General features: G+C 54.6%; 8 protein-coding genes across 8 annotated transcripts; 5 read left to right on the forward strand and 3 right to left on the reverse strand.

Moving 5' to 3' along the window:
- Positions 1 to 1,101: 1,101 nt before the first annotated feature.
- Positions 1,102 to 3,264, reverse strand: WHR41_07017 (uncharacterized protein; the record flags this gene model as incomplete). The annotated part of the gene is made up of 1 exon (XM_069375622.1): positions 1,102 to 3,264. One exon carries the CDS (start codon positions 3,262 to 3,264, stop codon positions 1,102 to 1,104), a length of 2,163 nt encoding a protein of 720 aa, XP_069227665.1.
- Positions 3,265 to 3,540: 276 nt separating this feature from the next.
- Positions 3,541 to 5,858, reverse strand: WHR41_07018 (uncharacterized protein). Its single transcript, XM_069375623.1, has 3 exons — positions 5,508 to 5,858; positions 4,949 to 5,449; positions 3,541 to 4,900 (listed from the first exon to the last, which is right to left on the reverse strand). Exons 1-3 carry the CDS (start codon positions 5,659 to 5,661, stop codon positions 3,705 to 3,707), a joined length of 1,851 nt encoding a protein of 616 aa, XP_069227656.1. The 5' UTR covers positions 5,662 to 5,858; the 3' UTR covers positions 3,541 to 3,704.
- Positions 5,859 to 6,054: 196 nt separating this feature from the next.
- Positions 6,055 to 10,233, forward strand: WHR41_07019 (uncharacterized protein; the record flags this gene model as incomplete). Its single annotated transcript, XM_069375624.1, has 1 exon — positions 6,055 to 10,233. One exon carries the CDS (start codon positions 6,055 to 6,057, stop codon positions 10,231 to 10,233), a length of 4,179 nt encoding a protein of 1,392 aa, XP_069227657.1.
- Positions 10,234 to 10,859: 626 nt separating this feature from the next.
- Positions 10,860 to 13,241, forward strand: WHR41_07020 (uncharacterized protein; the record flags this gene model as incomplete). The annotated part of the gene is made up of 1 exon (XM_069375625.1): positions 10,860 to 13,241. One exon carries the CDS (start codon positions 10,860 to 10,862, stop codon positions 13,239 to 13,241), a length of 2,382 nt encoding a protein of 793 aa, XP_069227610.1.
- Positions 13,242 to 13,849: 608 nt separating this feature from the next.
- Positions 13,850 to 15,415, forward strand: WHR41_07021 (uncharacterized protein; the record flags this gene model as incomplete). The annotated part of the gene is made up of 1 exon (XM_069375626.1): positions 13,850 to 15,415. One exon carries the CDS (start codon positions 13,850 to 13,852, stop codon positions 15,413 to 15,415), a length of 1,566 nt encoding a protein of 521 aa, XP_069227609.1.
- Positions 15,416 to 15,454: 39 nt separating this feature from the next.
- On the reverse strand, positions 15,455 to 16,886 carry WHR41_07022 (uncharacterized protein). Its single transcript, XM_069375627.1, has 2 exons — positions 16,770 to 16,886; positions 15,455 to 16,707 (listed from the first exon to the last, which is right to left on the reverse strand). Exons 1-2 carry the CDS (start codon positions 16,829 to 16,831, stop codon positions 15,612 to 15,614), a joined length of 1,158 nt encoding a protein of 385 aa, XP_069227612.1. The 5' UTR covers positions 16,832 to 16,886; the 3' UTR covers positions 15,455 to 15,611.
- Positions 16,887 to 17,083: 197 nt separating this feature from the next.
- On the forward strand, positions 17,084 to 17,899 carry WHR41_07023 (uncharacterized protein; the record flags this gene model as incomplete). Its single annotated transcript, XM_069375628.1, has 1 exon — positions 17,084 to 17,899. The coding sequence occupies one exon, from the start codon at positions 17,084 to 17,086 to the stop codon at positions 17,897 to 17,899; it is 816 nt and encodes a 271-aa protein (XP_069227611.1).
- An 885-nt stretch (positions 17,900 to 18,784) lies between these two features.
- On the forward strand, positions 18,785 to 21,847 carry WHR41_07024 (uncharacterized protein; the record flags this gene model as incomplete). Its single annotated transcript, XM_069375629.1, has 2 exons — positions 18,785 to 20,339; positions 20,838 to 21,847. 2 exons carry the CDS (start codon positions 18,785 to 18,787, stop codon positions 21,845 to 21,847), a joined length of 2,565 nt encoding a protein of 854 aa, XP_069227607.1.
- Between the last annotated feature and the right edge of the window lie 92 nt (positions 21,848 to 21,939).

The raw sequence follows: 21,939 nt of genomic DNA on the forward strand, positions 1-21,939 counted from the left end.
GTGGGAGGGCGTGATTGTTGATGGAGGACCGTAGAGGTGAGGAGGGGTGAATGAAGGTTGGAGGGAGACAGGTGAGCAGGAGAGGGAGGTGAGACAGCTACCTGGGTTTGCTGGGGGAAGACCTTGATATCATGTCTCGCCCGAAGGACTTCGGAGAATGCCAGGGTGTGTCCTTGGATATATCTCAACGGTTGTGCATGGTGCGTGATAGAGCTCCGAGTATATTGACCAAATGATGCAACTGCCAGCGGCAGCCGGCTTTGCGGGGCCGATGCTGCGAGTGCCTGCCCGAATACAATCCTACAAGGCAGGAAGATGACACCGATGCTATTACACAGAAGTTAATGAACAATTTGTGCATAGTTTGCTAGGTGTGAGGTTGAATAAGTCAAGTTTTGATGAAGCATCACGAACACGCAGTTCACCCCCACCGTCAAAATCACGCTATTAGACTAACCCTCGAGATAAATTGCATTATGGGACGACGCTTTGGACACGAGCATAGTGTGTAAATGTATATCGCTTTGCGTTTTTGATTTCAACGTACACCAGAATGCGTATTTCCATCAGATATGAATCCTGATTGTCTTGACCTACAAAGCCGCCTCCCCTCACCACCTAGTAGGATAGATTGAGGGTCTATCCTGCGAAATGATTGTGACAATCGCTACGAGCTCTGTCAATAATGCACAGCGTCCGAATACTGGCATTGACAATCTTAACCTTCAATGACCTCCACCTCTAATCGCTACTCAGAGTCCTCTCGTTGAGCGTTCCTGACAATGATCGGGTTATTAGGGTTAGGGTTGGGGTTACGATGTCCTCCCGGGCCAAGCAACTATGCCATATTATTGCAACTTCTCGATTTCTCGATTCGAAAGGATGACCACTCTCATACGATGCTTTCAACAAAGCTTGCTTGAGTTTTGACGGGAAAATAGATGAGCGGGATGAAGGCGGCTCTTGGTCCGGGAACATGTAGCAAAGCAGGCAACATTTCCTGGTAGAATGTCTTGCTGGCGCGTCCAGGCGTCAGGCGTTTTGCCAAATCCACGCCTCGAAGAATGCATACATTTAAATCTAGACAACCAAGCATCAATTTCACCGCTTCTCGTTGCCGCGATCTTTCAGGCCGTCCGGACCTTGGCCCCATGCTCCAGCCTTTTTGCCCCATTTCATGGCGCCCCAGATATGCGTCCAGCTAATTTTCGGTGGCGGCTCTTCCGAAGACCTGAAAGGGCTCGCACTAACATGCTTGAAGCTCCTTTCGTCTCTCGTGTTATCCTCTTGAGCGTCACCGATCCTCACATCATCTGACGCAGAGGGCATGGCAGGACGAACCGGAGCTCGCTCAGCGCTCGACTTCTCCCAAGCTCTCACCTCGCTCGGCAAAGGACGATGCCAGTCCTGCTCGTTTCTAGCCCACCATTTCGCCCCGCACATCTCCCACAACCTACTCTGCGCGCGCTTGTATGCAAAGCGCTCGTCTTCACCAGTAAAGGCTCCGGTATTCGCGAAGTTGGGCTTCCTGTAGCGAGGCTCGTCGGGATCTATCGGCTTGCGCTCCATCTCTGCATCCGTGCGGCCGAAGGAGCGTCCGAACGGATTTCGACGAGGCTTGTTTGGAGGGTCGTCCTCGAGGGCGTCTGCGTTCAAGAGACCTGCGAGCCTAGCATGTGTGTAGTCCGGCTCAGTATCTTGTTCCGCGTAGTTTGGATTCTCGGAGAGAATGTTTGGTCGGAAAGGGGCAGTCACATCCTGGTAGGCCTCGGAGAATGTCTCAGAGTGTACGGCGTCATTTTCTTCTTCTCCGAGTTTGTCAGGGAAGAAGATGTCGTCGGGCCCAGCGGCTGCGGTGATGATCAGCTTGCAGCGGCACTCGTATAGGGCGTCCAGCAATGTGATGAAACGGCGGGCTTCGTTTTTCATTAGCCATGTCATGACTGGCACGTCGGTCAAGATCAAAGTGTGATATGTCGACGCCAATGAGATGTAGTCAGCTGGGCCAAGATGGGTCTTGCAAAGCTCTTCGAATGTCCAGCAGGCTATACCGTTCCATGTTCGAGGTACAGGTATCAGTCGACCATACACCCTCAGCACCGCGCTCTCCCATGGAATCTTTTCCAAAGCTTCGTGTCCAGTCGCCGCGCTCAGAACGTTCTGAAGTGACGATTGAGAGTCATCCGAGTTGATGATGTAGTTTATCGGTGTTGTCAAGACTGGCGTCTCGGTGGGAGAACCCTGCTCTTCCTTCGCCTCCTCCGCTTCCAACCAGCCAGCCATTTTAGGACCGTGCTGAAGATCGTCGTGGCCGTCCAATTGCCATGCACCAGAGACGTCCTCGTCTTTCACCTTCGCAATAGAGCCGCTCTCAAGCCGCCTGTAATCCTTGGCACCTTCCATCTCCCAAACTTCACACCTCGCCTTCAGCACGTCCAGAAATCCAGCAAACTCTGTTTGCCCTGCAAAAAGCCGATCAATCGATCCAGACTTACGTCTAAGCCCCAATTGCCACCCAAGAGATTCTAGCCTAGAAGGTGGCGGCGCAAACTCGATACCAGCAGCTTTAGCTAGTTCCTCAGGCATGCGGTTCGAAGTGGCAATCAAAACGCCGCCTAGATGGAAGAAAGAAGTCATTAGGTTGGTCATGATTTTGCTTGCTGCTCGATCCGGCAATTGGAACTCGTCGAGGAAGATGATCGGTGATGTCTGGATAAGATCGCGTGCGAGCCATAGCATAGAGTAGTCATCGTCGCCTCTCCCTGCCTCCTGGCTCCGGCGAAGCGTTTCTAATTTGGCGAAAGTCTCCAGCATAAAAGTGTTGAAATGCCATCGTCGCTTCTTCCGATTCGGCAAGCAATCCGCGAACAAATCAATGAGCATAGACTTTCCCGTCCCGACTTCGCCGTGCAGCATAAGCCCTTTGGGCGACTTCAGTTGCATGGCATTTTCATGAGAAGTCAGTTTCCTCGTAAGGGCCAGGCTGTCTTTCTCTTCCTTGCCGGCGAGTAATGAGCGCCATGATGCCGGCCTTGGTTGGGATGAGGTATTGCTGCGGTCGCTCACAGCGCGGGTGATCTGATCCAGACGTCTACTGTAGTCGACTTCGGGTTCATAGTCTTTCAGTCGGTCGTAAAGCTTCTGTAAATGAATGGCAAGCCGATGTTGTGAGGGGTCTCGTGCAATGGCTCGCGTTTGAACCAAAGAGCGATACTTCACCAAAGGATTGGTGATGGCGAGACCCGTCGCTCCAGGCGCAGACATTTGTTCCCGCTAGCGATGAGAATGAGCGCTACATGTATTGATCAGATGCAATCGACAATCAAAGAGTTATCTATGTGTAAAAGGATCGTTGTGCATAGCCTCGAGTTCAATAGTAGAGCAAAGCCGCCTGCGATCTGTGATGGCCGACGCGAATGTCGTCACCGATCCGATCGCGCACTCCGCGGGTCTTCCCGACAACGTGGAGATAGAAAACATGAAGACTTGCAACTAATTGTTGGAAGCAGCAACTCTATAAACTTGATTGGAACGAGACAATTTCGTTTGTGAGAGAATCTCGATACTCATTTGATGTGGTATACAAGGCCTTCTCCTGGGTATCACGTCGAAAGAACAAGACAGTCCGAGCGTGAAGTCAAAGTCACGACTCAACAGCACGCAGAGTGCATGTTTGCGCGCCTCATGCTTCAAAAATCTGTAGTTCAAGCATATTCTCCAGCTTCGAACTTCTCTGCGTTGAAGAATCTTGCCACCACAGGGTTGCCGGCGAAGGTCATGGCGTCCGTGCCGTTCACAGCCTTGAGCGCTGAAAGCTGGTTAGTGAACTTGACGAAAACCTCATTGTTGCCGCCATTCTGATCCCGCCAGATGAATAGTCGCTCGATCGCGCCGTAGTTCTTGGAGAACTCCTCGCCGATCTCTTGCAACAAGTTCTTCTCTTCAATTTCATACGTGACATCCAGGTCGTCAAGCATGCCCTGGAGCTTGACCACGTTGGAAATCGTGCCAAACTGGCCTTCATCATCATCCGTTGATTGGACGTTGCGTTTCTTTCCACCGACGATCTTGCCCATATTTCGGGGAGCCGCCCACCCGCCGCCATCCTGGTCTGAACGCTTTTTCCGTTTCGAAGCTTGCGCGACCAGGGCTGTTGTGATACCCTCACCCTTCGCACCGAGACCTTGGCCTTTCTCCCAGCCCATCTTTGCCATCATACGCTCGCCAAAGCCTTTCTGTCCCGGCATCTTGGAGCGGGGCTGATCCGGTGCTGGAGACTGCGAGTGCGACGGTGGTTCTGGCTGCGCGGATTTCTCTTCACGGTCAAGCAGGGCATCGACCTGTTCTTCGCCCAGTTCATAGCGAACAGGGGCCTTGGAGATCGTGGAAGTGGTATTACTGGGCTCAGTAGGCGGTGGAGGCGGGAGCGAAGGCGACACTTGTGTTGGTGCGGTTGATGAGGGAGCCGTGGCTTTGCCATTTTGCATGCGTGCAGCTTCGATCTTCGCTTTCGCGGCTGCGAGTCTTGCTTGTGCTTCAGCAACCTTGGCAGCCATGTCAATGGGTGGTGTAGCCCCAGCAGGAGGCGGCGGTGCTGATGGTGAAGGTGCGACAGGCGGTCCTTGAGCGGACGTTGGCCTGGAAGGAGGTTGTTGCGCCTGAGGCGGCGCACCGCTCATACGCGTCCTTCTCATACAGGCATCTTCCCCAGTGGCATCGTCCGGTACGGTCGCTGGGGCAAATGAGGGCATCGAAGCGCGATTCCCGAGGCCTGGCTGCTCGACTGGCGCAGGTGGCGGATAGTACTCGTCGTCGATGTCCATAGGATCTGCCGCGGGATGCGACGCATCGTCGAAAGTAGGCGGCGCAAAAGAAAGACCTGAGGGCGGGGCGAACATAGCTTTCAACTTGTCAGCATATTCCAGTTGACGGAATCGCAAGGACATACGGTTTCTTGGCTTCGATTTCTCTGCGACTTTCTCCGCCTTAGCATTCTTGCCGGCAAGATGTCTGTGATAGTGCACGAAGTCCGTCCATTCAGCCCTCTCAGCATCTTGCTCCGTTGATCCTTGATACCGTGCTATATTTGTAGGTTTCGCAGGATCGTATATCGCATCCCAATCGACTACATCCTGCTCCTGTTCTTTTCGCGCCTTCTTGTTCCGGTGCTTCCTGCCGCCACGGCCCTGCCATTTCGGTCGATTGTCGGCATATAGCTCCTCGTCTTCTTCCTCGTCCACGTTGTCGACGAATTCCGAGTAAGAAAATACTTGGTTGACAGGCGGTTGCTGAGACGTGCTGTTTAACGATTGCTTGTCGGGTGAACTGGAGCTAGCACCGGCAGGTCCTGTGGAAGATGACGATCTAGGCCCCAGGTTTGAAGCTACAGGCTTTGATTTGGCCTTCTTTTGCGTTGGACGCTTAATGGAGGGTGCGAGCTGGAAAGCAGCTTAAGAGCCACGTGAGCTGTACTGCCAATAACGAAGCGAGATGTTATGCGACTCTACCGTTCTTCTTCTTCTGAGTCTCGGGCTCAGGTTCCTTAGGTTTCATATCATATCTGACGGGACCTGCACTGATTACACTGCCCTCCTTAGGCGCAAGCAGGTCTCCGTACAGTGAGAGACCGCTCGGCTTCTTTGCAGGTGGAGGGTCGGACATCTTGCTGGAAGACAGGCAGTGTCCTTAACGCTGAGGCGGCCTGTGGCACGAGATTTGTTAGGAGAACCCCAGTTGAGTCGCAGCCCGCCTTCCGCGACGATAGCAGATGTCGATTGGTACGTCGCGTATGTCAAGTCAAGATATTTGTTGCGCGCAAGTGAATGCGTGGTCGGGTGTCGCGCAGCTTCACTGGACGTTCGCTTGGCAGCCTGCGGCGTTAAGAAGGTGCAACCGACGCAAGCAGCACCTGCTTCTCCACACCCTGGCTGGCGTTTTGTTGATGCATGCGCTGAAAAACATAAAGTGACCAACCCATCACTCGGAAACCTTACGACACGCGCATTACTCTTGAGCTCGCTCGCGCTATCGGCGACCATCCGCGAGTGAGCGAGAATGTCTGCCTCGCCCGCGCCGGAGCCTGCAAGCTCCGATACACAACGCACCCTTCGCGGTGCTTCAGTTCGGAACCCGCGCCGTCGCCAACGAAACGACTCGGACGGTGCCAGGACCGCGCCCAGGAGGAAGCGCAGCAAGATCTCACAGGACGCGTTCGTATCTCGTGGGGATAGCGAGGATGCTACGCCGGGCGAGACGATTGCGATAAATGGTCACGCGCATGGCGGACCGGTCAAAAGCGCGAGGAAGCTGAGCGGAGCATTCAGGGACGCGACGCCTCTAGTTGACACAGATTTGGTGGTCAGAGGCGGGAAGAAGAACACTGTCAAAAGGGCTACGCGAGGCGATGGAGCACAGCTCCTTACGCAAAACATCAATTACTCCGTGAAGAGCTTGCCCTCGACGCCGCGCGCATTGAAAAGAGCTGGAGTGGAGTTTCGCGGTAGTCTCTCAACACATACTGGACAAGCTTTGGCAGTCACGAGGGAGACCGCATATGTGTGGGAGTATGGAAGCCATGCGCCTGTCACGAATCCCAGGATCTTCGACCTGCCGTTTCCGGCAAAGGAATCGGAGCCGGTGCCTTTCGGCGCGTTGGTGACCAGTGGCATGACTACAGACATTGGCCTACTGCTCATTTCGGCCACCACTGGTCAAGTGGTCTTCCACGAGTCTATAGAGCGGGCTGCGTCAATGGGCCTCTTCCAGGAACGTAGGCCAGGCGTTGAGGGCACACTTGGTCACATCTTTTCTGGCGAAAACGTATCGAACATCACTTCCGCGGATTCGGCGGGATTCATCATCACATTCAGCTCTGGAAGAATAGCTCAGTTGACTCTTCGGGACATTCAAGGAAAGCCCCGGATAGATGCTCAATTTCTGCGCGAAAGCACTCAGGAAAAGTCAAGTTGGTCGGCCACGTTCAAGGGATTGTTAGGTGCAGGAGCCTGGAAACTCGATGTGGCAGCGGTCCATACCAGATCATTGGGCCCGAGGGGTCAGATGCAGGTCATCGCGGCTACCGAGAACGGAGTCTGCAAGATCTGGAATCTCGATTGGAGCGGCAGAGCAGAGCACAGAGGCAACATCGATTTCAGGGAAGAGTTTTTCCGCGAGCTCAAAGCAACGCAGTCGCCAGAGACGCATGGCTACACCGAGCCAATCGCCCTGATGGACTTTGCCATCGTCGAGTCAGCCCAAGCATCTCAGGATCAAGAGGTCTGGACTGTTGGTACGGACAAGCCTATTGACCTTCTTGTCCTAGTCCGGACGGGCCCGGTGGACCTCCAGCAATACTTCCTCGTCGAGACAAGTCTGGTTGGCAGCAGACCCGAAGTAAGACAAGTCATTGCGATCACCACTCGTCAAGGATCAAGCACAACATCCTCGGTACCGAAACTTCTATTACCAAAGCCCGAACACACTGCGTATGTCGTTTTTGATGACGCTATCATCCTCGCGGCAACGGCACAATCGGCTTCAGATCCTGAAGCACAACTGCACGATGCCTCTTACATCCAACCGGAGACCTTCGAGGATGTGGTGTACTTGCGCAAAAACAAAGATCTTGCATTCCTAGGTGCGGTAGCAGAGGATGCAAAGTCCGGACAAGCGGCATGTGTGGCTTTTGTTCAGGGTGCCGGACTCGTCAAATTCTCTGCGCACGATGCTGGCCAGTCCATGGAGCGGTCTCAGATTTCTGTTAAGAGCAAGATCGAACAGGCCGTTTTCTACGGCATGCTACAGGACAACATATTGGACCTCGCCCGCCACGACCCAAAGCCTGATTCTATGGAGGAGATTGAGACAGCGGCTCTGGCCATCAGTGGTGAGATTCTCAGGTCAGAAACTCCTTTCATTCCCACGCTGCCCACCTCTATCGAAGCGAATTTGTCCAGGCGAGCTCAAGCGTTGAACGCGCTGGCAACACATCTCCGTCAGACTTACCCGCCACTTTCGCGCGTGACTATGTGGAGGCTGCTGTGGGATGCAGAGAAGATTGCTGCAGCCCAGCACCTCTGGCAGGATTTCGAGAAGCACCTTGCGATGGCTACAAGCAAGGGGAAGAAGAAGACAACACTGCTACATGAAATCAGCCAGTTCGTACAGGATCTTGCTCCTTTGGACTTGCCCGACGAGGCTGGCCCAGACGACAGGGTCCGCGCCATGTTCGTCAGCCGAATCTCATACATTGAGAAATTCATGGTCTGGTCCCATCTCATCGTCGCCTCAGTCAAAGCCGAAAGACAGACCACGCAAGAAGACCTCCTAAGGCTGCTCTCGGAAGCCGACGACGTTTGGCTCGGCATCCTTGAGACTGTCTATCAATTCCGCACCGACAACGCTCAGCTCTACAACATTCACCCAATCAAGTTTGCCGAGGGTGTTCTCATCAATGCTAAAGATTATGAAGACGTAGACGAATTTTGGACCTCCTCGGACTCGATGCTAAAGGAGATCCTCAAGATGACAGCTTTGGCTCGAGTTTCGGCAGAAGAGGTTTATGAAACCGCTGAAACAGAAACTTCCGCTGCATTTGCCAAACGGATCGCTACCGAGAACCCTCGCTTCGTAGATCTCATCTGTCTGGTCTATCAGGAACGCATCAACTGGACCCGCTCCCGTGGCGGGCAACGATTCGAAGAGAAGGCAGACCAGCTAACCGTGGCTTATGAACAAGAGCGACATGATCAAATCCGCTCGCTTTCCGGCATCGGCCAGACAAACGCAGCGATGGTCCTAGCAGAGAAGTACCGCGACATGAACACACTTACGGAGATCATCGTCGCCGAGTCACAGTACCTGCTCGAAACATCGCACACCGCATTGGCGGAGGAGAAGACTTTCATCGAGACAGAGCTCGAAGAGATGAACGCTCGAGTGGGCCGCTATTTTAATCGCTTTGGCGATGAATGGGCGGATGCGTTTTTCAACCAAGGCTTCTCTTCGAGTCAAGCTGGCCATATGCTCCAACAATCTCAAGCCTTCTGGGGCGAATTCCTTGATCGATACTTGCGCGCTGATCCTGCGCGTGCGAAGATTTGCTGGATCAATGACATTCTTCGTAGCGACGACTACCAGCACGCCGGACACGCTCTTACAGAGGCCGCGACTCAGCAAGAAGACCGATTGTGGAGCAAGAAAGTCGAGCTTTCGCTTGCGAAGCTCTCGATGCTCGCAGCCGAAGAAGACCAGGGTCAGAATGGCAACGCAGAGGCATCTCGCTCAGGAAAGATGTTGGAGAGCGAATTGAAGGTCGTCGACATCCAAGAGAAACTTTACCGTCACATTCTACCCGAGGTTCTTCACGCTCTTGATCAGCGCGCCGAGATCGAACTTGCCTTGGAGCGCTTTGGCCAGAGATCGAAGAGTCTTGCAATGTTGCACCGTCTGCTTGAGGCAAGCCTTGCAAAGCTTCTACCTCACCAGACGCTAGAATTGGAAGAGCTCATCGACATCTTGACTCTGATGGACGAGGTGCAAACCAGCAACCCAGACACCACAATCAACGGAGAAGAGTATTTCTGGGCCCTTTCAGCGCTAAACGCAGCGGCTCCTGCTTTGTCTACCGCGAGGTTTGAGATGCTGCTTCAGCTTATCTGGAAGCGCGCATTCTTGACAAGCGATTGGACAGCCATCAACAAATCGTCTTCTAAGAGGAGTGGAGCTGATGTGGAAGACCTGCTCGTTGAGACTGCAGCCTACCGGACCCTCTACCTGGGGACTAAGAGCGGCCTATTCGACACCAGCAAGGACGGCAATCACATCCGAGCTCTGTCGCCCTCAGAGTGCCTTGGTGCAGCATGCAATGCCGCCGAACTCGTTCACCGCTTCGGCAGCGATCTCGCTGAGCCGATTGCGCACGACAACAGGGTACAAGATGAGAAGCTGGACCAGTTCGTCTCCCGTTGCAGGATCAATGCATGGGTTGAAGACTGCCAGCGTCTAGTCAACACGGCTCTGGAGGCTGAAGCGGCCGAGGAGTCTAAGCTCCAGGCACGCGACAAGGAATTGGAAGACGGGAGTGTGATCGAGCTTGAGAACGGCGATGGTCCTCACAGAATGGCTAATGGCCATTCTCATGGCCTAGTCAATGGCATCAAGGTCGAGGAGGAGAGCGGTGAGGGTGAGATGTTCGAGGGGATCGATGAGTCTGGCGACGTGGAGATGGACTAGAATATGCGCCTGCTGGTTTACAGCATGCCTTCTGTACTGTAGCATTGGGCGTTCATGGGAAGGAAAGCTGTCATGGTATTCTGGAAGAAGGGTTTTTTTTCCGTGTAAAAAAGCCAGCCAAGTTTCATGTTAGTTCTATGATCAAATTCTGATTGAGTCTGATTTCATCCCGTTTTACGCAGACTGACGCGGCATTTGCAGTGTTGCTTTCCCTTGACAAGTATTCGGGGCACGCGAGCAGGCCTGGTGGAGGATCGCCGGCTGACGCGCAACCCTAGCACCATCCGTTGCCCGCCCGCCCAGCGTTGTTTACCTTGCTATAGCGCTTGGCGCAGACTACCTGGGAACCTCGTCCTTAGTTTACCAGCGTACTACACAACCAACCTTTGCGCATCTGATTCTTGTGAATATTTCTACGATTTCAAGAACGTCCACATCGCAATTACTATCTGCGGACAACCCGCTGGACCCTGTCCACCTCAAGCCCGGATCCTGTCTCACTCGTACATTGGCAGCGACTTCCTAAGACCGTCCACAGCAACCCGGCACAGCCGATGTCATCCAACGCATAAGCAGCCTATTCCTCGTTTGTTCCTGCGACCACGCACACCACATTCACGGCCACCATGGGCCCCCGCTACCGCTCCCTATCCGGGAGCTGGGTCGACCCCGAGAAGCAACGACTGCAAGCCGACATCGACTCGGACGACGAAGCGCCCTCCCTCGTCTCGTCCTCGCGCGACGCCAGCGGCTCCTTCGAGCCCATACTCGGCAAGCCCAGCTCGCCGTCTTTCCGCAAGAGCCTGGCGTACCACCTGCCACGGAGGCGGTTCACGCGCTACTTTACGTGCTTCATCGCGACGTCGCTGCTTGTGTTCATGTTCCTGCTGGTGAATGCGAGCTGGGCGAGTAGGGCCGAGGTGTCGCTGGGGATTAAAGAGCCGCCGTCGAAGCCGGCGCCGTGGGAGCAGTTTCCGTTCTTGAAGAGGTATCATGGTGGTATCAGGACGCTTGTGCGGCGAGAGGAGAATGTGCCGGAATATCCTGTTGCTGAGGATGAGGAGGCGAAGAGGCTGGAGGTCGCGGCTGAGCAGCGGAAGAAGGAGGACGACGCGGCGATACAGGGTGACAAGGGCTTTGGCAAGAGAGATGAACCTTGGAAAGAGATGAGCGCAAGATTTGACCCCTTTGCTGGAAAGGAGGACACTGTTCATGAGAAGAAGGTGGAATGTTATTTGGACCAGAAGACGAAGCTGCAGGTTCCGCACATGCTTGGGTACAAGGGCGTTCCTCAAGGCTTCCCTGAACCTGTAATGGGGTCTGCTGAACTCCTTGGGTTGAAGAACGATATGTGCTTCGAGCGCTTTGGGAGACTCGGACCCTATGGTCTTGGATACAGCAGGAAGTTCGGCGGCAGCGGCGCTGGTATGGAAGGACACAGAGAGGACGTCGAGAAGGTCTGGGGTGACCATTTGGAAATCGATTATAGGAACGTCCACTGGGCTGAGGCTCAAGAAGCCTGCATGAAAGCCAACCAGGATCGATTCAAGGCTGCATCCAAGGGTCGCAACGATTTCTTCAAGACTATGGGCTCTGGTGGACCCGAGAAAGAGAAGGCCGAAGAGAAGGAGGCTAAGAAGACTAAGAACGGCAAAGAGTTCGCCCCGAGGACCGCTGTTATCATCCGGACATGGACTGGTTACGAGTACGACCCTGAAGATATTTTCTATCTCAGAGCTCTGGTCAATGAGCTGTCCATTCAATCTGGAACGGAATACGTAATCCACTTTCTGATACACGTCAAGGACGACAACATGCAGATCTGGTCTGACGAGGATACTTATCAGCGCGTGCTGGATGAGTCCTTGCCGCAAGAGTTTCGCGGCATGGGAACACTCTGGTCGGAAAGGCAGATGGGTCTCATCTACGGTGGCGTTCATGAGAGCATGTACCGCGATTTGCCTGTCCACGGCGCCTACCGCAGCACTTACATGCCCGTGCAATATTTTGCGCACCAGCACCCGGAGTACGATTTTTTCTGGCACTGGGAAATGGACATCCGTTACACTGGCCACTTCTACCACCTCTTCAACCAAGTTTCGCAATGGGCCAAAGAGCAGCCGCGCAAGGGCCTGTGGGAGAGGAACGGACGCTTCTACGTCCCGGCGGAACACGGCAGCTGGGAGGATTTCAAGCATCTCGTTCGTATTCAGATCGAATCGGGCACGTCACAAAAGCAAAACGTCTACGCAAAGCTTGCTGCCGATGCTGGCGTGAAAGATCCGATGGACAAAGAAAGCCGTCGCGCCGAGAAGCCCGTCTGGGGTCCGGACCCTCCCACAGGCGAAGGCGATAGCATTGAGAATGAGCACGATCCTATTCCTCCGACTTCGTACGACAAGGACGACTACAAGTGGGGCGTTGGCGAGGAGGCCGACTTCATCACGTTCAACCCTCTGTTTGATCCTTCGGGGACTAACTGGATCCTCGCCGAAGATGTCACAGGCTACAACACCACCAAGAGCTATCCGCCGCGCCGTACGGCCATTATCACTGCTTCTCGCCTCTCTCGCCGCCTTCTGGAGACTATGCACCGCGAAACCTCGCTCAAGCGCCACACCATGTTCTCTGAGATGTGGCCTGGGTCCTGTGCGCTGCACCACGGCCTCAAAGCCGTCTACGCGCCCCATCCAGTCTACATCGACCGCGCATGGCCGACCTCCTACCTTACAGCCATCTTCAACAACGGCCGCAACGGCGCCGCTGGCGGCGCGCGGACCTCCGTCTTCAGCGATGAGAGACAGCACAACTTCCTCGGCACGTCATGGTACTACCACGCAGGCTTCAGCCCCAACCTCTGGAAGAGGTGGCTCGGCTACAAAGTCGACAACGACGGCGGCGAGGAAGAGGAGCTCGCGGGCGAGGGAAGAATGTGTCTGCCGCCAATGATGCTGCACCCTGTCAAGCAGGTTGACATGGTTTTCGAGCACCAGGAGGGCGAGCAATGATTCACTGATGACAGTACCAAAGTTGTTAATAAGAGTTTGAAGCGCGCTGCGAGCGTATATCTATGGACAGGGCGTTATTGTGCGCTTGGACGAGCGAATACTTCTCACGAGATAAATGCATGTGGTGTATAGGATTGTATTCTGGGTTTTTCTCAACGTAGCGATTTTTCCTTCTCGAGTAACTCCATCTACTCTCAAATTGGACCATGTTCTCCACCCTCTGTTCCTGTCCATTTCTTGGTACCCAAGAAGTCAGAAACGGAAAAGGGTAATGTTCAGACCTCGCGATGGTGGCTGCTGTCATGATTGACTTTGCCCTATTCGACAACACACCTTCTGTTGCAAAGTTTGTCTTCGGTAAGTGGAGGATTGTAATGGAGTCCGTGTGCAAGAATAATACAGTTCAATGATATGATGATGTTGAGCGACAGTAGTGCGTCGTCGTGCTCTTGTTGTTGAAGCGCGACAAGGCTCTCTCCAATGGGATCTGGAGAAGCGCCCACGACTTCGTGGGTTCCTGCAGACAACGTGGACATCAGATCCACTCCCATCACGGCCATGACGCTCCACGAGCATTGATACGAGCTTTCCTGAAATTGCCTAAACTCATGTCGTTGTCAATGCCATCGTATAAGACCTTGCTGCTTTCTCTTTTTGCCGTACTCACCGTTCAGCAGGCCATCACAGCAATTATGCGTTACTCTCAACCCAAGTCATCGTTGTTGGCAGCGCTTTCTTCTCTCAATGTTGTGTCTGCGCAGACCTATTCAAATCAGACATGTAGTTCTAACAGCACAGTCGATTTGAGCTGGCATGCTCCTGCACAAGCCAAGGTCAACAGTCTCTCGTCCGCCATCAATGGTACTGGAACTTATGGCTTCATCTTCAACTCCAGCCAAGGGCCCTTGGACACGTACAACTACTGCAACATGCCCCACGTCAACCCCAAGACGTATCCCCGTGTCAAGGACGATGGCTACAAGCTCGAGTACGTAGAGGTAATCCACCGCCACCACAAGCGGACACCCTACTCCTCCAACACCTTCCCTGTCGAGAACTACCCGTGGTACTGCGACGACCAAGGCCTTTTCTACGGTGGCCAGCCTATCAATCCAGATGGCAACCCATCCGCCGATACCTACTGGAGCGTCTACACATCGCCAACCAACCCTTTCACCCCAGAAGGCTTCGCAGGCACCTGTCAATTCCCCCAAATCACCCGCGGCGGCCTCGACGACAGCCACAAGCACGGCGCAGACCTCAAATCTGTCTACCACGACCTCCTCCACTTCATCCCCGCCGACTACTCCCCCTCCGCCGTCAGCTATCGCGTAACCAACAACGTCATCACCTCCCAAGTCGCCAGCATGCTCATCGCCGGCATGTACCCCTCGCAAGCCAACACCAACACACCCCTGCACATCCAGCCCTCTTCCATCGACTCCCTCGAACCCAAATACAGCTGCCCGGCCTCCACCTCCCTCCTGGCCTCCTACGGCCCCGGCTCCTCCTCCCCCGCCTGGCTCGAACACCTCAACGCCGCCGCGCCCCTCTTCGCCCGCCTCGACGCCCTCAGCGGCGTCTCCCCGGACTCCAGCAGCTGGCACCAGTCCCTCGACCACTACTTCGACAACCTGTCCTCGCGCCTCTGCCACGCCAAACCCCTCCCCTGCAGCGCCAGCGACCCCAGCGACTGCGTCTCGACCGCCGACGCCGAGCAAGTCTTCCGCCTCGGCGAGTACGAGTACTCATTCATCTACCGCGACGCGCCGGCGTCCCTGCGCGCCACGGCCGCGAGCTACGGCGTCTGGGTCGCGGAGCTGGCGCAGAACCTGCGTGGCGTCATGGGCCGCGACGAGGAGAGCAGCGTGCCTGGGTCCGAAGTGCGGTACAGGCACAATGTGGCGCACGACGGGAGCATGTCGCGGCTGCTGTCGGTGTTGCAGCTGGACAGGATGGTTTGGCCGGGGATGGGCGCGGAGGTGGTGTTTGAGCTGTACAGCAAGGGTGGATGCTATTTCGTGCGCGTGCTGTGGGGAGGGCAGGTGCTCAAGTCGAGCCGGCCTGGGTTTGGCGAGATGAGCATGGTGCCGGTTGAGGAGGTGCTGGGGTACTTCGACGGGTTGGCGGGTGTTGGCGCGGAGAAGGTGGAGGGGCTGTGTGATGCTGAGTAAAACTTATATATCTCATCTCTGTACAGCACACTGAAAAGATGAACTTTGAACCTTTCTTCTTCTTTTTTCTTTATTCTGCTAGCCTGAGGTGATGCGTGGGTATCATGAACACATGCAATATGATGAAAATGCTCGCATCCCGGCTTACTACTTTCCCTCTCGGTCGTGTTCTCTCCTCGTTCGCCTTCGAAATCATCTAGCAAAGGTGCTCCTCAGTCTTCCTCGGCCCATCACCGACGCTGGTCAGGATGACTCTGCTGATGCCCTTCTGCAGCAGCCCCACCACGACCTCGTTGCCCTCCGGCACCTGCACATCGCTCTTGACCGCCTGGCCCTTCTTGCCCTCCCAGCCGGTCTTGTCACCCAGGATGGCCTTGAAGGTGCCCGCGACACGCTCCTCATCCTCGGCGAGGTAGTAGACGACGGCGTTAGGGCCGGCATCGAAAGTGTAGCCGCAGACAATCTTACCCGCAGCATCATTGATGGCCTCACACAGTCTGACGGCGGCGCGCGAGGTGTCGTTCATGTAGAAGATCGGCGGGTCGGTGTCGAGGCAGGTGGCGTGGAAGTTGTTCGAGTCCTTCATGGACAGCGTAGCAAAAGCCTCGAAGTCGCGGTTCTGGATCGCCTTCTCCATCGCCTTCATGCGCTTGGGGACGACGATGTTGGCGCGCTCCTGGAAGAGCGCGGAGGTTGCAACGGTGGCTTGCATGCCGGTGGTGGAAGAGATGTCCTTCTTGTCGGCACTGGCGACGAGGATGCAGGCGCGCATGTCCGGCCAGTGGCTGGCGGGCGCGACCTCGTATGCCAGGCTGTCGCTGCCGTCCTCCTCTTCACCCTTCTGCCAACCGGCGTAGCCGCCGAACAGACTGCGGCATGCGGATCCGGAGCCCTGGCGGGCGATCTTGCTGAGGTCGGTCGGGGTTGCGGGAAGCTGGTACAGGTTGGCGATGGCGCGAACGAGAGCAGCAAAGCCAGCAGCGCTGGAGGCCAGGCCGGCAGCGGTGGGGAAGTTGTTCTCGCTGACGACCTTGAGCTTCAGGTCGGCAAGCTTGGGCAGGCTGCTGTCGCCTGCCTCGACATCTTTGCGCAGCTGGCGCAGCTCACGGAAACAAGCCTGGGTCCTGGCGCCGGAGATGTCCTGGTCCTTGCCGTTCAGGGTGAGGGAGTCCTGGGTGAAGTCGGGGCTGCAGGAAGCAGTGGTGTGCGTGCGAAGGTCATCCTGGGAGAGGGTGACCGAAAGCGAGGAGTTGGTCGGCAGGTTGAGTTTGGTATCCCGCTTGCCCCAGTACCTGTGCAGCGGTAGGTTAGCAACGAGTGTTTGTTGAGATGGGAGTGTTCTCCTGCGACATACTTGATGACGGCAATGTTGACGGGGGCGAAAGTGCTCGCGCGGTGGACCTGATCGGCTGCCATTGTTGCGGTGGTGGATGTAGTCGTGACAGCGATCGCAGGGACAACAGCAGCAACAGCGGTGGGCTGTTAGAGGGGTTCGCAGGTGGAAAGTTCCCAGCCCACGCGCGCTTGCGGTCCCTGCTCGTCAACCTGCAGGGATCCCGCCGTCGGCCCGCTCGGCGCATCGAAGAGTCGTGCTTATGCATCTTGACTTTCATGGGAGTTTCTGGATCCTTGCCCTTTTAGCATACATACGCATATACATATCTCAAAATGAGGACACCGGACATGGACCCTGAGGCCAAGTGCCCCGTCGACCACAAGACAAGAGAGAAGTGGCTTGAAGCAGCAAAGGCCAAAGGCCAGCAGCAACCAACGCCTCCCTCGAATGCGCCAGCGCCAGCGCCTACGCCTCGCATCTACATTCCTCCTACAGCACGATACTCCCTCGACTCTGGACGATGGGAAGTCCCTTCAGCGACCTCTTTGAGACCCACACCAGCCCGCACATCCTCCCTCGACACCCACCGCGAGATCTCCACCATCCCACGCTCCCTCCAAACACCAGACAAGCAACTAAACGCCGCCGAGCGTGCCGCCCTCCCTTCAAACGCCGAGAAGGACACTGGCCACGATGAGGCCTCCGGTAACTGGATTTACCCATCGCAAGAGATGTTCTTCAACGCCATGAAGCGCAAAGGTCACGACGCCCAAGAGAAGGACATGTCCAGCGTCGTGCCCATCCACAACGCCGTCAACGAGCGCGCGTGGACGGAGATCAAGAAGTGGGAGGAGGGTCGCGGCTCAGAAGCCTGCGGTGGGCCGAAGCTGGTGTCGTTTGCGGGTGACAGTAAGGCTCTGACGCCGAAGGCGCGATGGAATAACTTCATCGGATACGCTTTGCCCTTCGATAGGCATGATTGGGTGGTCGACCGATGCGGCACGCATATCGACTATGTCATCGACTTCTACTCTGGCAAGGGAGAGGGTTTGATGGGCAAGGGTTTGAACTTCTACTTAGACGTCAGGCCCAAGTTGAACAGCTGGGAGGGAGTCAAGATGCGGGCGGGCAGCCTCTTTGGCGTGTGAAGGGACTTTCAAAGACAAGCTCTACAATCCCAATCACTCTCGGATCGCATGGTGTTGGGTTGTACGCAGAATGCACGGCATTGACTGCAGCGCGAGACGCCACCCGTCGAGTCCAGCTGGAGGCCCTTTTTGAAGGAATCCTTTGATCAGCTGTCAAGCCACAAGATGCAGCCGAACGGCGCTCTTGCGCATGTGGAGAACTTCACCTTCTGCGACGCAGTATGGCACACCGCTCCGCCGCTTCATTCATCTTACTGCATACACAGCACGTGCACGATCGAGGCTACTCCGCAGAAGCGGGTGATACCCACGACTTTCGCGAAACAGCGAATTTGTAAAACTAGATATGTATACACACTCTTGTACTTATAGCATGTAAAGATTTATGATGCAAGCAGAGCAGACCTGATTTTGCTCACCGACCCTCTGTACCCAGAGACGACGAATTTCTTGACGTTTCATTTTCTGATGGTCGACAAACGAGCAGGGTTTCCCAAATACGGAAACTTTCACATGCCATTCAGGGACGAAGTGAATCTCGCGCCGGTAAGTGAATTTGACACCATTCAATGCTTCGCAAGCATTGGGACAGCTTGGATGTCAAAAACGAAAAGAAATGGGCAGTGATCGAAAGTACCTTGGCTGAAGAGCGCTGGCCTGCACTATGCGTGCTGCATATGCAGTGCGTTCGTGGCTTGCATGCCGAATGGAATGATTCGCCAGTGCTTGCTGCTATGCACCTTAGGGTGCTCAGCTGACCAGCTCAAGCTAAAAGTCGCGGCTGAGCTCCCAAAGAGGGCGCTAGGTCAGCTTTACAGCCTGATGCTGATGATCGGGTTCAGTCCTCCTCTAGCCTCGGAAAATTGCCTGAAGCCTCGTGGATCCATGCCGCCAGGCGCGAAACGAGGGCAGAAGCGTGGGACATTCGTCGTTCCATCGCGAACCAAGCCTCTGGTCAGCAGCACAAAGCATGGCCAGCGGCGCCGTGGGAAGGACGACAATGAAGATGACACCGCAAAACGAACCAAGGACAAAGGTCACTCATTCGACCGCGTCACCATAGACGGCCATGCACGAGCCCGACTCGGCAACACATATTGGCAAAACGTGTATCACAGTACTGTTCAACCAAGCGATGAGTCGTCAGATGAGAAGAAGTGGGCAGCCCTGAAGAAAGCGTTGGCCTTCGACCGAATGGGTCTCCGTTTGGACACCGTGAACCCAGCGCATGCGGACTCCTGTAGATGGGTTCTCGACACTGAGGCTTTTCAGCGATGGCGCAATTCCGAGCTTCGGGATTCGCACCATGGCTTTTTCTGGATCAAGGGCAAGCCAGGTGCGGGCAAGTCGACGATCATGAAGTACCTGTACGAGTATGTCCAAGACCAGAAGCTCGGTTTTGTTGTCCTGGCCTTCTTCTTCAACGCAAGAGGCGAGCTGCTGGAGAAATCTGTCGAGGGCATGTGGAGGTCCCTGCTATACCAGTTGTTCAGCACGGTCCCGGAGTGCCGGAAGATCATCGAGATTCCGGTTTCGAATGAGATCGAAAAGACGTGGGAAGTAGCAACGCTCCGAGAATCCTTTCGCAAGGCCGTGCTCTGTCTGCGAGATCGTAAGGTGATCTGTTTCATCGATGCACTGGACGAGTGCTGCGATCAAAACGACGCGCGCGACATGGTAGCCTTCCTGGAAAATGTCATGCAATCTACTCATCGAAACAAGATCTTTTTCTACACCTGCTTTGCCAGCCGGCACTACCCACAGATCACCATCGCACACAGCGAGGAAATCATCGTGGAAAAGGAAAAAGAGCACGAATCAGACATCGAAAAGTACATCTCAGACAAACTAATCGTAAACCCTCAGGATCTGCGCATTCAACTTGAAACGGAGATTGCTAGAAGGTCACAAGGCGTGTTCATGTGGGTCGTACTCGTGACGAGAGAAGTTGTAGAAGCATTTAATCGTGGGGCGATGCGCAAGGAGCTTTTCAATTTGCTAAACAGCCTCCCGAACGATCTTGACGACATGATAAGTCGCATTATGCGAGCAGGAGCCTCAGACCCTGGCCTCTTGCTCACGCTTCAGTGGATCCTTGTCGCACGAAATCCACGTTCGAATTCCCTCCTTACCCATCTCTACTTCGGCCTCCGCTTTGCTAGCGGCGAAAAGAAACTGTCGGCGTGGGATCCAATGGAGATCGATTTGAAAGGCATGGCACGATTCGTCGACCACTCATCCAAAGGTCTGGTTGAGGTAACGTCGACATGTAGAGTGTGGTGGCGTGATGACTTTCAATGTGAGGAGTTCTGGGACTACGATGTTCATTTCATCCACGAATCGGTCAGGGAACACATTTTGGCGGGCGGACTGGCGGTCTTGGATACGAATCTACGACGGAATGTGGAAGCGATGAGTCATGCAAGGATCGCAGACCTGTGTCAGTCGTGTATCCGCCTCCATCTTCAACGTGTGTCTCCATCAACTGGTTCACATGGAATTCTACCAGGCTGGACAAGCAAAGATCCCATCGGAGAAAATCTCACGGCTGAAGACACTTGTGGAGAATCTCTTATGGGTTACCCTCTTCTGCAACTCGCGTACTCTTCTGTCCTTACGCACATGGAAGCTGCTCACGGGGGAGGAATATGCCAGATGGCTTCCTTACTGCAGTTTCCCTGGAACCAATTGTGTCGATGTGCTGATCGCGACTTCTTCCTTGATAATCTCCTCTCTCAAACCAGCCCGTTGCAAATTCTACTGGGGCACGGATGCCCTCAACTGTTGCTCGCCTTGCTGGATTACTACAGAGCTCATTCGCATACAAGTCCTGTCCAGCCAGCGACACCGGACGCCGAAAGCATAGACAATTCCCTTTCGACCTGTCCAATTTGCGAGTCTCTCGGTGCAACAAATATGGAGTTACCTCTAAATACAGCTGTACAGTTTGGCTTCCTAAAGATCGTCAACCAAATTCTCGACCTCGGAGTGGACATTCACGCGTTGTCCCCCTGCGTTGTAAGAAGAACTCTTTCCACCTTGGAAGGTTACGAGATGCTTCAGCTACTTTTGAGCCGCGGGCTAGACATCAATGCGGGAACAGATCAAGACGGTTGCGTACTAGAATTGCTGGTTACGGACCTGGGGGAGACGTCGGACCAAGTCCAATGGGTTTTGGATGCTGGGGCAAGTGTCAACATCAAGCCTTCCAAGGGATTCGGCAGCATATTGGAAGCGGCAATCTGGCCCCCTAATAGATCCGACCGGTACAATAGGCTGAAAAATGTACGACTGCTCCTAGAATACGGTGCCAACGCGACGGGACAAGACAACCCTGTACTACCGGCCGCTGCAAGAGTGTGCGATCTAGACGTTATGATATGTCTTTTACAGGCAGGAGCAGATCCTAACGCTAGAAATGCCAATGGCGAGACTGCACTACAGATTCTTGCTTCTGCAAGTGGCAATGATGAAGATTACGTCGAAGACGTTGGGGAGCAGTTCGATGAAGATGATCAAGAAGGTGGAAGAACGTATGGGCAACCCAGAGCTGAAGACCGTGACGACCGGCAAACGATGACCGCGATCCAGCTTTTGGTCGACTACGGTGCCAACATCAACGAAGAGTGTCACTCGTACGGCTCTCCACTCATTACTGCAGTCGCCAAGAATAAGTTTTTCGCCGCAGAAGCGTCACTGGATCTTGGAGCGGACACGCTTCATCGTAGTGAGGTTCACGGTACACCACTAGGCATTGCGTTCGGCAAACCGAATCGCGATATGTTCTGGTTACAATGGCATCTTGGTACAGCAAAATCGGTTGGTCTCCCAAACATGAACGAGCTCCAACGCAAGGAGCTCATGAATGTGATGGGTGGCTCTGGGCCCCGAGAAGAGAAGATCGAACTTGTCAAGGGGATTCTGCCGGCGTTAGTTCCTTACTTATGAACGAAAGGAATGAGTTGAGATCGCTCGTGCGAATTAAGATCAACGTGACTTATATGTATAGTCCGGGGATGAGGTGACTGATCATCACGAGA

The sequence above is a fragment of the Cladosporium halotolerans genome (assembly GCF_011745625.1).
Source record: "Cladosporium halotolerans strain TM138-S3 chromosome Unknown Sca25, whole genome shotgun sequence".
Taxonomy (NCBI): Eukaryota; Fungi; Ascomycota; class Dothideomycetes; order Cladosporiales; family Cladosporiaceae; genus Cladosporium; species Cladosporium halotolerans.